Source organism: Vanacampus margaritifer, chromosome 8 (assembly GCF_051991255.1).
Source record: "Vanacampus margaritifer isolate UIUO_Vmar chromosome 8, RoL_Vmar_1.0, whole genome shotgun sequence".
Lineage (NCBI taxonomy): Eukaryota > Metazoa > Chordata > Actinopteri > Syngnathiformes > Syngnathidae > Vanacampus > Vanacampus margaritifer.
The window spans coordinates 1,932,193-1,947,500 of record NC_135439.1 but is presented as its reverse complement, the minus strand read 5'-3'; the positions used below and the strand labels follow the sequence as shown (position 1 = coordinate 1,947,500).

The 15,308-nt window shown below is 40.8% G+C and overlaps 3 protein-coding genes across 4 annotated transcripts in view; 2 read left to right on the top strand and 1 right to left on the bottom strand.

The window, feature by feature from the left end:
- The window catches only part of LOC144057094 (snaclec botrocetin subunit alpha-like), a 5,675-nt gene extending 2,694 nt beyond the window's left edge, over positions 1-2,981 (top strand). For both annotated transcript variants that reach the window (XM_077574347.1, XM_077574346.1), the window contains 4 exons: positions 795-880; positions 1,177-1,296; positions 2,358-2,445; positions 2,576-2,981. In XM_077574347.1, the coding sequence (XP_077430473.1) occupies positions 795-880; positions 1,177-1,296; positions 2,358-2,445; positions 2,576-2,673 (392 nt within the window). In that variant the 3' untranslated portion in view covers positions 2,674-2,981. The remainder of the gene's footprint in view (positions 1-794; positions 881-1,176; positions 1,297-2,357; positions 2,446-2,575) is intronic.
- A 2,048-nt stretch (positions 2,982-5,029) lies between these two features.
- Positions 5,030-11,418, top strand: LOC144057092 (snaclec bothroinsularin subunit beta-like). The gene is made up of 6 exons (XM_077574345.1): positions 5,030-5,099; positions 5,214-5,241; positions 6,209-6,294; positions 6,633-6,767; positions 7,203-7,302; positions 8,098-11,418. The coding sequence occupies exons 1-6, from the start codon at positions 5,037-5,039 to the stop codon at positions 8,232-8,234; spliced, it is 549 nt and encodes a 182-aa protein (XP_077430471.1). The 5' UTR covers positions 5,030-5,036; the 3' UTR covers positions 8,235-11,418.
- LOC144057089 (tribbles homolog 3-like) lies at positions 9,164-15,249 on the bottom strand. Its single transcript, XM_077574340.1, has 4 exons — positions 14,849-15,249; positions 12,182-12,460; positions 11,787-12,079; positions 9,164-10,972 (listed from the first exon to the last, which is right to left on the bottom strand). Exons 2-4 carry the CDS (start codon positions 12,458-12,460, stop codon positions 10,483-10,485), a joined length of 1,062 nt encoding a protein of 353 aa, XP_077430466.1. The 5' UTR covers positions 14,849-15,249; the 3' UTR covers positions 9,164-10,482.
- Positions 15,250-15,308: the final 59 nt, after the last annotated feature.

Here is a 15,308-nt window from a genome sequence, read left to right as displayed (position 1 = left end):
GAATTATTAAACAAATTAAATCAATAATCCACAAAGCAACTTTTTTTCTTCTTTTTTTTTTATTATTGTTTTGTGGGCTATTTATTTGGACCAATTAAATAACCCAACTAAATTTGGTCAAAAATGAGCTGACCCAACTTTTTAAAATTATTTAATCAAAAATGTTGTGTCATTTAAATAACCCACACAATTTTGGGTTGTTTTGTGGGTTATTCATTTGACCCAACTTTTTGGGTTAATTGAATAACCCAAAAAGTTGAGTTGCTCCCTTTTTTTTAACTCAATTTGGGTTATTTTTAACACAAACGTTTTAGAGTGTGATGAAAATGGCAGACCTATAGTTTCTTTTTTAGGAATGCTGACCAAATTTAGAGTAAAACTGCCCCTATTTTCAAAGTTAAGCAAAGATCATCTTTAAATCGTGAACTTATTTATTTATTTATTCATACCCACCCCTGTGGAACTCCTTGGTTGAATGGAGGCCGCTAAACTGACAGGGAGTGGAAACAGGATGGATCTGTTCAAAAAAGCCTGTTGGGGATCACTTCAAGATATTTCTGGACACCAAATACTAAAGTACCTCAGCGGCATCTATGGCTCTTTCAGAGACTTTTAAATTTATTTATTTTTAAACGTGGCAGCGAGTGCGTTTTTCAGCGATGGGTTTCACAGCAGAAATGTGAACAGGTGAATACAGCTTTCTTGAGCTAGTGGTCAGTAAGGAAATATATAATGAACGAGTACTTTATGTCAAAAGAAAGATTTGATTAATGTGATGACTTGGTTTGTTGCAGGTGATCGATGTCCTAAGTACTGGACTCAGTTGAACAATCGCTGTTATATCTTTGAAGAGGAAAATCTGTCGTGGGATGAGGCAGAGGTGTGAAATAATTCCACAAAACAGTGCTTAACAAATGACCAAAATGTCAGCTTTCAATGAACAACACTGCTAATTAATTAACTCAAATCATTTTTGATGTTTGTTTTTTTCTATGCCGAAATGTATTGTCATCGATGAATTTCTCCAACTTATAATGCTTTGGGGAACACATTTACAACATTTGTACTTTTTCATCTTTTCTTGTTACATCCTTACTCCAAATTAAAATAGGATTGTTTTCGAAACGGGCAACTATTGTTGATTTTCTCGTTGATTGTTTTTTTTTGTCCAAGTAGAGCAGGTGCAACTATCTTGGTGGCCATCTGGCATCCATCCACAGTTTTCTGCAACTACTTGTGATTGGTGAACTTTCTCTTCAAAAGTTCGCTTGGATTGGACTCTACACCAGTGAAGAGGTGAAGAAACATTAAAACATGCTGGCCCTGGAACATGTCATTCAGAACCCTTCTTAACTCTTTGACTGCCAGACGTTTTCAGAAAAGGGATGCCGTGGGTGCCAGCCGATTTTAAGCATTTTGACTGATCTTTCAAGGTCCACAGAAAATTATGTGTTTTGACTATGGAAACGCACATACTGCCAAAAAAAGATTGGACTCTCATCTTCCATCAGAAAAAAAAGTTTGTTTCTACCTTATTCCGTTTTTGAGTAATCAACAATAGAAAATGGTTAGTTTCACCTGTTTTGGGAAAAAAACGTCTTTTAACGTCTTTGGCATTCCTCCATAGGATTTTACTAAACGTTATTTAACGTTTTTGGCAGTCAAAGAGTTAAAGATTAAATGTAATATTGCATTTTTGCATTGTACTTAAAAATGTATAACGGCAAATCGGGGCCACGTATAAATTTATTTGTTTTTGGGTTTTTTTAGAGGGGAGGTAATATTCTGAGAAAAAACTCGCAAATTTGCTACTTTATAAAGTCGCAAAATGACGAGTTTTTTTCCACAAATTTGCCATTTTACCCCCCCCCTGTAAAAATAAATATATGTATATATTTATGACCCTAATACACCGTCATAAAAATGTACATGAATAGTAAAAAAAACAGTAGAAGGTATTACCACACTTTACTTTACATTTTAATCATGTTTTTTTTTCACAATATAAAATGAATATTCACGGTGAAAGGTTAAAAAAAAAGAATTATATTTATAACGTAACATTAATCCAACTGCTATTACATTCCAACAATAATGTTAATCCGACCGCTAACTAATGCTGGCAAATTTACTAGCTCGTAGCATGTAGCCACTTGTTGATATACTGTCATTGTGGCACAAGTTGAAAAACAAAAAAACAGTAGAAGGTATTACCACACTTTACTTTACATTTTAATGATGTTTTTTTTTTCTTCACAATATAAAATGAATATTATTTGTCTATATCTCTCATCTATTTCCTTGTACGAGATCGGCGAAAGCTCACGATTGATTTGTTGCAAATTTCCGTCTTCCAGAATGTCACGATGTGGACTGATGGCTCAAGCACATCATTTGTGTTGGACAAGCAGGGATCATTTAAACCAGGCTGTTATGACATCATGGGTAAAAGTGGTTTTCATTCTCCTTAATTGGGAAGAACGGCATTTCCTGCCATTAAGTGTGATGATCGTATTGTGCAAACGTAGACCAAAAATTGTTGAGGTTAACCGTGTTTGTGTGTGTTTTATGGCAGGGCATGACTTGGCGGTTTTCAATTGCAGCTTTGGGCAACCCTTTGTTTGCGCCAGAGATCTTTTCCAGTGTGTCTCAATTTGTACCGGAGAAGACTGATGCCGTTGCCACTCCAAAACATACCATTCAGCTCGACACCAACGACACCTTTTTGGTGACACTTTTTCACAACGAAGGTGTGGACGCGTGGCGAATCTGCTGAATCGGAATTTTCTCCGACCTCGCATGAACGTTGACTTTGGAATTGCTTTGTATAATTGCGCAATCGTTGGATCATTCCCCCAAAGCGAAGGATGTATCGTCATTCTTTGTATATTTTAAGACAAGAATGTCCATTTTATTTTTTTAAAAACTCAATTACAATAAAACTGGATTATCGTGTTCAATAAATGAAAACAGAATGCAATAATTTGTGAGTCCGTTTGAACCTATTTCCAATTGAACACTACACTACAATATTGAATGTTTAAACTAATTAACCCCCCCCCCCCAAAAAAAAAATCTCTGAGTTTGTCTACATCGTGTTCCACAAAAAAGGTGAGACATGTTTACATCTGTGTTACGTCACCTTTCCTTTTAGCAAAACTCCTCGAGCGTTTGTGAACAGAAAGACAATTAGAAAAAAAAAAAGCTTTGTCGGTGGGATTCCGCTTCATGTACTGCTTGTGTTGACTCAAAGAGGATCCTCAATGTCATATTTTGTGTTGCACGTTGTGTTTGGGAGACGGGTCTGGATCGCTGCCAGGCCTTCTAGCACTTTCACTTCTTTACCTCGAACCCACGCTGTTGTCATGTGCAGAATGTGGCTTGGCATGTTCATAGGAAAAGACAATTGCTTGGATGGCAGCATGAGTTACTTCAAACAAAAATCTCTCCCTTTTGATGCGATTCTTTTCTGTTAAGCAAAGTATACGACAAATAAATCCCAAATCGTCACATTAATTCATGTTGGGTTCATTTATAATTTGAGTCTATTATCACTTATCAGCATCGAGACAATGAGAGTTTGTACAGGGCAGCAGACGCCGTTCACAAAACTGTTGCTGCCACGCTGGTAACACTTCTAACCTTTTGCCAGCCAGCTGAATTCTTGCGGTATTTGTGAGTTCACAAGCTCCGGAGGAATAATGATAACGTGAAGAACTCCCTTGAGTGAATCACAATGATCAATCTGGCTTGCGAGGGTTCAGCATCTTCATCATATTAGAAGTTTGCGCCCTCTGGTGGACAAATAGTAAATATCGAAGCTTGATTACAGTTGTGCTGGAATGTAGCGTCTAGCATGCGTTGCCATTAATGTGTCCCAATGATTTTGTGTATTTAATATGGTCCTGTCTGTATGTTTGCTTTATATTGTACATAAGGTGCAACGTATTCTCTTCATCTTGTAACGTTTCTCGTGACTGCACTGCTTAAAGTCTGTGTATGAAGATGTTGCTTTTTCCCCCCGTTTTTTTTTTTTTTAATCAAGTCAGATTTCAGCCATGTCTATCTAATCAACCCCAAACTGGCTCACTTAAGCGATATTTGCATTCCCTCACAAGGGCCAACAATTGAATTACCATTTTTCGGTCTTCTGATTGGTTTGTCATAGGAAGCTGACTTTGATTAGCACTAGCTTGTTTGTAGCGATTTGTGCACACTAATATATTTGATAATCGGTGTCTCTGTTGAGCATGATTTCTTTGACTCTTTGACTGCCAGACATTTTCAGAAAAGGGATGCCGTGGGTGCCAACCGATTTTAAGCATTTTGACTGATCTTTCAAGGTCCACAGAAAATTATGTGTTTGGACTATGGAAACACACATACTACCAAATGAAAGATTGGACTGTCATCTTTCATCAGAAAAAAAAGTTTGTTTCTACCTTATTCCGTTTTTGAGTAATCAACAATAGAAAATGGTTAGTTTCACCTCTGTTTTGAAAAAAAAAAAAACATCTTTTAACGTCTTTGGCACTCCTCCATAGGATTTTACTAAACGTTATTTAACGTTTTTGGCAGTCAAAGAGTTAACTTAAATTAGAGGCGGATCGCATGTAGTGACCATCATTCTTGGTCAGCTGGCTTACAGTCCAACTCACCCGAAGCGACGTAGAAAAAGTGCTAATGGATAGAATATGGCACAATTTCTCACTGGGGAAACAAAAAAAAAGCATTTTGCTCAAACATGTAACTACAGTATGTATTACAAAAGTATGTCGTTTTGCTGTCATTTCTTAGGAAAATTCATTTTTAGACAGATTGTCGACCACCGTGTTGGTTTTTTTTGGGGGGGGGGGGGTGACAGAACTAGTCTGGTAAGTCACGTGACAACTTGGCCAACATATAAAAAGATGGCTCCTCCTCGTCCTTTACATTGAGCATCTCCACTGCAAAGGTAACACCTCCACTTTTTATCCTCTTTTTTTCCAAATGTATTCATCACGTGTCCAACACGACACATTTGTGTCACTCCACAGATGACGTTTGCTCTTGGCTCGTTGCTCTTCATCTGCGGAATCAACCAACTGGTTATTGCGACTGTGAGTCCAAATCGGCTGTTCATGATAGAAGATAATTGAAAGAAGTCACAATATTTCAATGTATAACATTATTTGCTCTGTCTGCTCCTAACAATGTGTTCTTCGTCTTAGCAGTCTGCTGTGGTTGGATTTCCATTCCGAGGTATGCACCTGTGACTTACTCATACTTGCTTCCGTGCTAATTATCATGTCACGTTAGATAGATAGCAATGTCAGAAGCTCCGTGTTTTTGTGATGCGTCAGTATAGTAGGCTAAAGATTTCAATTTTGCAGCTGGCTGCTTCAACCTCCAATGAATTCCGGACGTCCTGTCTTTTCAAGCGTGGCTTTTTGAGATTTTTTTTTTTTTACCACTCAACATGGCAACCAAATGCCATGTTGCTAAGTGAAACTGGCTTTGGGGGCGGAGGTTTGAAACGTAAGAACATAAGGGGGGTAATTATGGTACCTTGTGGCACACCTTGTTTGACTGGAGGGTGGGAAACGTATGAGCAAGTTATGAGTGGCATCTGGAAAGTGCTGTTCAAAAAGGCAGAAGGGGAATGTGAAGCTGTTGAGGGGTTGTGGAGAATCACTTCGACATACTTCATTGACACCAACTACTATGTATCCACTTTAGCAGCATCTAAGAGCCTCTCGGAGCTAATGACGAAGGAAGGTTTCCATAAATTAGAATTGTTGAATCAAGTGACAAATAAATCTCTTTGACTGCCAAAAACGTTAAATAACGTTTAGTAAAATCCTATGGAGGAGTGCCAAAGACGTTAAAAGACGTTTTTTTTTCAAAACAGAGGTGAAACTAACCATTTTCTATTGTTGATTACTCAAAAACGGAATAAGGTAGAAACAAACTTTTTTTTCTGATGAAAGATGACAGTCCAATCTTTCATTTGGTAGTATGTGTGTTTCCATAGTCCAAACACATAATTTTCTGTGGACCTTGAAAGATCAGTCAAAAATGCTTAAAATCGGTTGGCACCCACGGCATCCCTTTTCTGAAAACGTCTGGCAGTCAAAGAGATAATGTAGTGTAACGTTGACGACTTTATGTAGAAAGAATGTGCCGATTGCCCGAAACTCAGAACAACGCAAGACTTGTTTTGTTGCAGGTGACCGATGCCCCCCAGACTGGGTTCAGTTGAACAATCGCTGTTTCCTCCTCCCAGGTCAATCTCTGCCATTTGAACAAGCAGAGGTATGAAAGAATTGCAGAAGTACACTCCAGCGCCAAACTCTCTTGTAACGCTCACATTTGTGGTGTCTTGAGGTACGAGTGGTCCCACATGAGTAATTCTTCATTCTTTACATTCTTATGTTATCGCTCAATGTATAATATTACAGAGTGCTACAGTCCTTATTAAAAAAAAAAACACACACACATTTTGGCAGGTTAATGGCTTTTATATCCATTCCAATGGGAAAATAGGATTAGAAATGCAAGTGTTTTGATTCAATTTGTATCTTAAGGCGGGACTGACGTGTGTGTGTGTGTGTGTGTGTGTGAACCCTGGAAATGTTTTGTTGTGCAATTAGAACGCCTGCAAGCGCCTGGGTGGCAATCTGGTGTCCATCCAAAGTGATCTGGAACTGGCTGTGGTCAATGAGCTGACGACTCTGACTTTGGATGCCAAGGGCGTCTGGATTGGACTCTCCAGCCCCGAAGAAGAGGTGAAAGATTGGCCCGGCAGGCCCGGCAACATTCCATTTACAGCAGTGCTTCTCAAAGCTGATTCTCAATTTCCATGTGGCACCGTGATGACAGGTAGAATTAATTAAATATTGTCATGATCAAAAAAACACATTTTAAAAACTTAAATCATTGCCGAGGGGCAAGTGAAGGCACATAAGCGTAAAAACGGTCAACTAAGGATGAGAAAATGGTCATCTGAGTGCTCAAAATTGAACTGTTTTAAAAAAAAAAATTTTTGTTCAACTATTCATAAAAGTAAAAAAAAAAAAAAAAAAGTAGCACGTTTCGAGAAGCACTGACTTACACAATTACTTAAAACAATCTTCATGTTCCTTGTTTGCAGGATCATGTCCGTCATCTTGACTTTGACCAATGAACGTTGAGATCCATTTGTTGCAATCTTCTTCTTGCAGGGTGCGCCGCTGAGGTGGACTGATGGCTCAGACACAGAATTTGCCAATTCCCAATTTCCGGGCCCAGTGGCCGCGGGCTGCGTAGCGATTCAAACAAACGGTAAAAGTATTAGTCATTCTCCTTAATCTTAATCTACTTCCATCTAGTGTTAATTTTGTTAACAAAAACTAAACAAAAATCATTTTGTCAATACACATTTTTCACCAGACTAAAACGAAAATGTACTTCACTAAATAAAAACTGGACTAAAATCTATGGACGTTTCAGTTCATGAACAAAAATGAGAGAAAAATGATGACTTTGTCAAATCTTGTCTCTGCTAATCGGTCATGTGACGCGGTCATGTGACGCTGTCATGTGACACACCGTGACACACACCCCTTCAAATTTGCAGCTAGCGAGTGCAACATGCACATACACACACGTGCGACAGACAGGAGATGGATTCACGGTGAAAGGTTAAAAAAAAGAATTATATTTATAACGTAACATTAATCCAACTGCTATTACATTCCAACAATAATGTTAATCCGACCGCTAACTAATGCTGGCAAATTTTACTAGCTCGTAGCATGTAGCCACTTGTTGATATACTGTCATTGTGGCACAAGTTGAAAAACAAAAGCTAGACAAATAACATTTTCTTGGACTAAAATAAAATGCTAGATTTATAGTCCACTTAAAATGGACTCAATAAAAACGGGATGAGGTTGACTATAATTGATACAAAGTGTGATTGAAACGGAACTAAGACCGAGACTAAATTTTAAAAATGGCGGATAAAATCAACACTCCTTCCATTATGGCTCTTGATGTCAAATCTCCTTTCATATTCTATACAAGCATGAAAGATGATCAAGTGAATTGTTTGTGTGTATTTTTAATTTATTGCAGACCTTGTATGGGATGTGGAGAGTTGTGACACATCGCAGCCGTACGTTTGCGGCCGAGACATCTACCAGTGCGTGTCCATATGCGCACAACCTCCGGTCGACCTCCAGTCTCCGAACCCTGACGACCCGCCTCAGTAGCCTGGAACTTGCTGTGGTTAATGAGCAGCTCAGTGGAAGGGCCAACACGACACGGAACACCAAGGTTGGACTCTTCCACAGTGTGGCAGAGGTGAAATATTGACACGCGGCCCAAGAACAGGGATGAGCAGCTGGTGGATGACACGATTGGTTCCTTGAGTCATTTTCACAGGAGGGAAAAGGAGAGAAAAAAAAATAAAAAATAATATTGGTGGGGGGGAATCAATCTGAGAACATGCAAATTAGTGGGTGCCGAATCACGAGTATGCAGGGGTCAACTGTAGTTTTTAGTTGCAATGTCACCCTTTACCACTAGGTGGCAGGCATGGCTTAGTTGTGCTTGCGCAAGGTATTCTGTTGCGCTATAATATGAGGGGAGTAGGTCTAGTTTATTTTATTTTTGTATGCAGGACAAACACCTCAACATGTGAGTTGATTTTTGTGAAAAACACAATTATTTCTTGCACTTAATGTTGTTTTTTCTCTTCATGTTGTTTTATGTCACTTATACTTTATATTTTCTTACAATTATGAATGAATGAATTGTGGAATTTGGGGGGGGGGTTAGATCACCAAATGATTCCCGAGCGCGGCCCCTGCTGCTGCTCACCGCTCCCTCAGGGGATGGGTCAAATGCGGAGAGCAAATTTCGCCCCACTTAGGTGGGTGTGACAATTAGTGGTACTTTATTTTTAAATGTCCAAAAATCTAAACCTAAAGTATTATATTTGCCTCAACAACTTTGACAGAAAGCTCTTGAGTTTTTCTCAAATAACTAGAAAATGTAAACAAATCATTGCTTGCTCTATTGATTCAAGTGTTTGATAAATTCAAGAATTATTATTTTTTATTTGATCATGAGGAAAACACGTGATTCTTAACAATCTCCAAAAAGTTTTGATAGTAAAACAAAACACAAACAAAAGAGAGCATTTTGTGAATTTTTTTTATTCATTGCAGCTGTTAAGCGGCCTCCATAAGCTGTTTCCAAGTCAGTTTGTAAATTACAACTTGACAGGTTGTCACACAACACTGTGGAGCGCCCCGCCCCGCAACGCGTCAGTCTGCTGAGGGACGCGCATGGAGAAATGAAGCAAAATGACAAGAACCGAGGTAGACTGCGTGTATGTGGCGAAGCTCCCCGGAACATAAACATCGACGCACACAACATTGTGGAGTCACCGCAAATCGGAGTCCAGTGGGACTGGCGGGGGCCGAATGTGGCACAACAAATCCACTGGAGAGGTTGTGGTTTTTAAATTTGGACTTGTAAATTCAATGTCACACAAATTGTGGCTACGTAACAGGAACCGGCCCCGCCGCCAATTGCACAAATTCAGTCATTGAAAAGGCCCCTTACTAAAAAGGTTTAAAATGACCTGTACCAGCTACAAAATGGCGGCAAAGCACTATTTTCAACTGGATTGGGCTTTATCTTGTCTAAAGGAAGCTCCTTTTTACACCGACGACCCTCATCACTAATCAACTTCATAGTGTATAATCTAATTATAAGTATCATTTGAATTTTGTGTGCACATTTTACAATTGGTGGCCATGTTGAAGGGAATTTTCATTTAGACAAAACTAGAGCTCTCCCGCCATCAAGAAGCTACGCTGAAGTGAGTTGGGGAAGTTTCATTGAGACAAAACTAGCACATTGTCGCCATGTGGTCTTTCATGATAGTGTTGAATAAATATGAGTGGAGATGTTTCTTAAAACAGTGTTTTACCGCCATCTTGTGGCATTTTGGTATGATGCACCTTTGTTGAATTGAGTTTCCTTTAGACAAAAGCAGTGCTTTGCCACTATTTTGTCAATGTACCATGTTGATGTAAGTTGTGGAAATTCATTCAAATAAAATTAATGTTCTGCCATCGCTTTGTTGAGGCGAGTTAAGGAGCACTTTGCTGCCATCTTGTGACAACTTTGTGTCAAGGAACTGTTGAAGTAAGCCGAGGAGTTATGTTTAGATAAAAACTGCTTTGCCGCCATCTTGTGGCCTCTACAGGAATTTGTAAGCCTTTTGTGGAGGGGGGTGGGAGTACACCAATTACAAATTTGCAATGGTGGTGGCGGCAGGGCTCAATCCCCGTCTCTCGCAAATATAAGCTTTGCTGTCCCTATTTCACAAATGAGTATTTTGCGTACAGTGTTTTGGTACTTCAAAAAGAGCCCATGTTGGGGTTGAAGGCACTTGAGGCTCAAGTAATCCAGGACTCGAGTAGTGTAAAGTTCAAAAATGTTTTCTTAGTGTTTTTCGGCGCACGTGGGCACCACCTGGTCGCCGCTTTCGTCGTCCTCGCGCCTCCCCTCCGGCGCTCGGGCCGAGCCGAGCGGCGGGGCCGCGTGCGGCGGTGCGCGGCGACCGCTCAACCACGGGTGCATCAGCAGCTCGGAGGCCCGCAGCCGTTCGGCGGGTGACTTCCGGAGCATGCATGCGATCAAGCACTTGGCCGGCGCAGACAGCCAGGCGGGGAGACTGAAGGCCCCGCGCCGGATCTTGGCGAAAAGGGCGGCGGGCCGGGTGTCCTGGAAGGGGTAGCGTCCCATCAGCATGGTGTACAGGGACACGCCCAGACTCCACACGTCGGCGGCACGGCCCGAGTACGACGCCTTGCCGCTGGCCAGGAGCTCGGGGCCCACGTAGGCGGGGCAGCCGTGGCGGTCCGAAAGGGAGTCGGACTCGCCGCGCTGGAGGACGACGCAGTCGCCGAGGCCGAGGAGGGCCACGCGGGTCCTGCGGGGAACGAGACATTACGCGAAGAACAAAAATCCATCCATCTAACCAACTTTGAAACCATTTTTTTTTTTCATCTTACATCATTTATCTATGTATACGTGCTTCGGGAGGTGCTACTGTTTTGGTTAGCAAATGGGTTAAAATGGGCTCTGTTGTTCAACTGGCAACCATTTTAACAATAATCATCGTTTACATCGTATTTTCCCCCCCTAAAACATACAATGAGACTCCACGTGTTTCTGTGACTGTTTCCGGTCTGCTGTTTTGGTTAGCAACAGAATAAAAATGGGCTAAGATATTACTGTGCAGGAAACGTTCTTTTCAACATATGTTGAGACTTCACATAGTTCTCTAAAAGTTATATTTCGACCAGTACTGCTTTTTTTATTTAAAAAAAAAAAAAACGGGCTAAAAGCTTCATTTTGCTACTATTTTAAACATTTTCACTGAAGCAACCCCCTTAGCTCCCGGCTGTTTTACCGGATTTTGACTGATTTTGCGAGGCCCACAGAATATTGTGTTCTAGAAAAACATGAAATCTACCAAAAGAAAGATTAGTCTCTTCTTTCATCACATTTTTTTAAATATATATATTTGTATCTGTTTCCGTTTTGCAGCAATTAGCATTAGAATATAGCTAAGTTTCATCATTATTCACAAATCTGTTGAAAACACTGGCAAAAAGAGCTTGGTCGGCCCTGGTTGATCTCTTATACTCTGTTGCCACCTGCTGGCCGTTTTTTGTAACCACTACAATGGCTTTAAGCGACCTCTGTATCAAAGCCTTCTGTATGCTCTAGGTCGGACTCACCTGAATCTGTCGGTGAAGACGAAGCGGCGCAGCTTGACGTCCCTCAGCACCACGCCGCTGCGGTGGCAGTGCGCCACGGCCTCCAGCATCTGCGCAAACAGGAGCGCCGCTTCCTCCTCGCCGAGGCGCTTGCTGCTGCGCACATGGGCGTGCATGTCGCCGTAATGGGCGGGCAGGAAGAGGTAGGCGCCGTCCCGCTGTATCACCGTGTCCAGGAGGCCGCAGATGTTGCCGTGGCGACCCAGCCGGGCGTACACTGACAACTTCTCCTGGTAGCCGGGCAGCGGCAAGACCTGTAACCATGGAAACGATGGGTTATCTTACGCATCTCCACTATACTGTATAAAAATCCGTATGTAGCGAGTAAGAAGAGAGTAAATACATCCGAAGGTTACCTGACACGTGTACTGCTGCTTTGTGGCGCCGTGCACAGCTCTATACGTGTCCTCGCCCTCGCAGCGCTCAAACAGGAAGTAGGGCCCGACCTTGACTTTTGATTGGCTCTGGTTGGACTTAGGGGAGGGGCTTTTAGCCGGACTGAAGTGAAGCGCCGGGCTCGTGTCGGGAGGGGGAGGCAGCGGAATGTCCGGACATACTCTTTTGCATTTGGGCGATGCATCCTGGGGCTCGTCCAATAATCTCTTCAAACAGCGCTCGGCCACGCCCACGCTCATCTGTGATTGGGGGAGGAAAACGGAATGTGATGATGTCACAGAATCCACAAAAACTCAAAACTGTTCATAAAATGGATGGATGGATTGATGGGTGGATGTTTACAAAAAACTTTCATGACTAATTAAGATTGTAAGTAGTAAACCCTTGCCACAAGATGGCGGCAAAGCACTACTTTTCAGCCATATCTTGTGGCATTTGTAGGCAATTACTAACTTTTTTTTAAGATAGCAGCAATTTGTGAATAGCAAACCGCAAATAAAGGAGATTAATGTAGGACTAAATACATCTAAGAGACTGCTGCTGTTTTGTTTTAGTGAAAATGGATATCGCCTCTAAATATCGTTATCGACGTCCTTGACTAATAATAATCGATATCGGCCCTGAAAAAAACATACCGGTCTATCTCTATTCTTAACATTTAACTCTGTTGTTCCCGCTCGACTCATAAATATTAGTACGGTGAAAAGCGGGGAGTGTATCAACTCCAACTGTGCCCCTCACGTGTTAAGGCGTCTATAGGCTCCATGATGCAACTTCCTGTAAGCTGACAGACGCTTTCAGATCGTTGCATCAGAGCACAACGCTTTATAGTTTTAACCGTTTTAAATAGCGCCGACCGCACACATGCTCGCGCGACCACACACGCACACGACGCACACACTAACCGACCAAGCAACAAGCGCACTCATATTCCCCGAAAACGACTCTTGATTTATTGTTTTCCTTCTTTTTAAAGAGCCACCGTTGATCAACGCGGCGCCGGTGAAACAAGCTGAGTCACCATGGTAACGCCATCCTGACACACACGCACACACCCAGGGGGAGGTTAAGTTGTTGAACTTGCAGTTTCATTATGACACACAAACTTGTCATGTAACTGAAACTTTCTATTACTTGATTACGCGTGAGTGGAAACTTTTCAGGCTTGATTAAAACTTGGTAGGGTTCATCAAAAGAATCTTCATGTGCATTTTCTCCGTTGGATTAAGAGTAAATTTGTACGCGTGCGCATCACTTGGATAGTTTCAAGGATGGATTAAAATGACATGCGATTGGAAAATGTGCTCAATTTGAGTGAGAGTACGCGTCAGTCAAAAACTTTCCAGGTTTGATTAAACAAGAGTTTATATCAGTATATAAAAAAACAAAATACTCCCCGGGGTTTATTGAAATGTTCTAGTTCTGATTAAAATTGTGCAAATTGAAAAGTTTCTATAGGGTTGATTAATATTACGTTGTTTAAGAGAATGCGCCAGTCAAAAACGTTGCTTTGTTGATTAAAATGAAAAATAACAATTTTGAAAAATAATCTAATTGTGATTTTTTTTCTCCTTTGGTATTTCAATTGCGATTTAATATGTGTTTATTTTTTCAAGGGCCTCTTTCCGTGTATTTTTTAACAAGCAATAAATGATTATGTATAAACTATCAGATGTATTACACAAAAATGTTTCAATCTTTTAAGTTATGCTTACACTAAAATAAAGGTAAATGAACTACAAATTAATATCACAGACTTCCATTAGCGTTGTTAACTTACTAAATACTTTGACTTGCCGTTTTTTAAGCGTTCACTATGACAACTTCACCAAATTCCCCCAAACAAGTGTGGTGACACTTATATGAATAAAAAGTAAATAAAAAGTAAATATAAGTAGGCTATTTGACGAGCAGAAATTGAGAAAAACTCTTCTGGATGCAATCATGTTGAAAAAAAAAAATACAAATATTTTTGGTCGTATTCTACCACGACGAAATTGCACATTTTTAGCATCACGTCATGAAAAAAAAATAGTATGAGTTGCACAAATTGATGTTTGCATTTAACTTAAGCATATACATTTCTGATATTTTTGTTTTATTGTGATATTTCACATGCTGGTGGACCACGCGTTGCGAAACCCTGAATTCAACTCACAAACAAAAAGTGGGTGAATTGAAATATTGCTGCTACTTATTCATTTAAAGTTATCTAAAAAGACTAACATTGCGATGTAGGCACTATTTAGATTGCTCAGTTGGGATGTGCAAAGAAAACATGTAAACTCGTACCCTGAACATTAAGCTGTGAGTCAGCTACAAAACTCACTATAATGCACGGTACCGCCTCTTGTTTGTTTTAGATGAATTGTTAATTTCCAGAATGTACTTTTTACACTTAATTAAACCATTTTAGTTCCATATTTCGGACATTTTCCCCTTTTGTGGGTGATATTTTAATCACTAGAAGTCCATGAACCACACTTTGAGAAACCTTATGTAAGTTAATATTTTATATCCAGTTTGTAAACAAAATAGACTTTTGAATTGAAGTTATTTTTCGACCTTTGGTCATTTAAACTGTTTTAAATAATAGAATCATAAAAAAAGAAAAAGAAAAGTGTTACCTTGCACTGAAGGGCACCTCCGGATCCAGCAGAACCCGGCGGAGCTGGACAATGACAAGCCCCGTTAAGGACGAGTCGTCGCGGCCATGGCAGCGGTTGCGTCCCGGGGCAAGTTCGGACCGACTGTCCGGGGTGTGACACCCGCTTCTCGGTTGCGTAAAAGTGTGACAGACGCGCGAAGAGTTTCTTTTGCGTCCGAAACGGGTGACACTAACACAGCTGACTTTTGGTTCTGCTTCGTTTCGGGTTTCTGACAAATAGATGAGTCCGGAGTGGGTCAAGCAGAACTTTTTAACCGGAGTGAGACGATCGAGAACGAGGCGAGCAGCGAGCTAGCGAGTTCGCCTTTGTTTAGTTCCTCTCCTCGCGCTGTGACGTAACCGGCCTGGGGGCGGGGTTTCGATGTTGCAATCCTGAGCGGATCCGTCGTCAGACAGATGACACGTCACTCACGCATTTA

What these genes read in the sequence shown, in the direction of transcription:
- LOC144057092 (XM_077574345.1), top strand. Translation starts at nt 5,037, where the DNA reads ATGACGTTTGCTCTTGGCTCGTTGCTCTTCATCTGCGGAATCAACCAA. An exon ending in TGCCATTTGAACAAGCAGAG is followed by an intron (nt 6,295 to 6,632) that starts GTATGAAAGAAT and finishes TTGTGCAATTAG; the next exon opens with AACGCCTGCAAGCGCCTGGG. An exon ending in TCTCCAGCCCCGAAGAAGAG is followed by an intron (nt 6,768 to 7,202) that starts GTGAAAGATTGG and finishes TTCTTCTTGCAG; the next exon opens with GGTGCGCCGCTGAGGTGGAC.
- LOC144057089 (XM_077574340.1), bottom strand. Translation starts at nt 12,460, where the DNA reads ATGAGCGTGGGCGTGGCCGAGCGCTGTTTGAAGAGATTATTGGACGAG. An exon ending in AGCAGCAGTACACGTGTCAG is followed by an intron (nt 12,080 to 12,181) that starts GTAACCTTCGGA and finishes CCATGGTTACAG; the next exon opens with GTCTTGCCGCTGCCCGGCTA. An exon ending in GTCTTCACCGACAGATTCAG is followed by an intron (nt 10,973 to 11,786) that starts GTGAGTCCGACC and finishes CGTTCCCCGCAG; the next exon opens with GACCCGCGTGGCCCTCCTCG.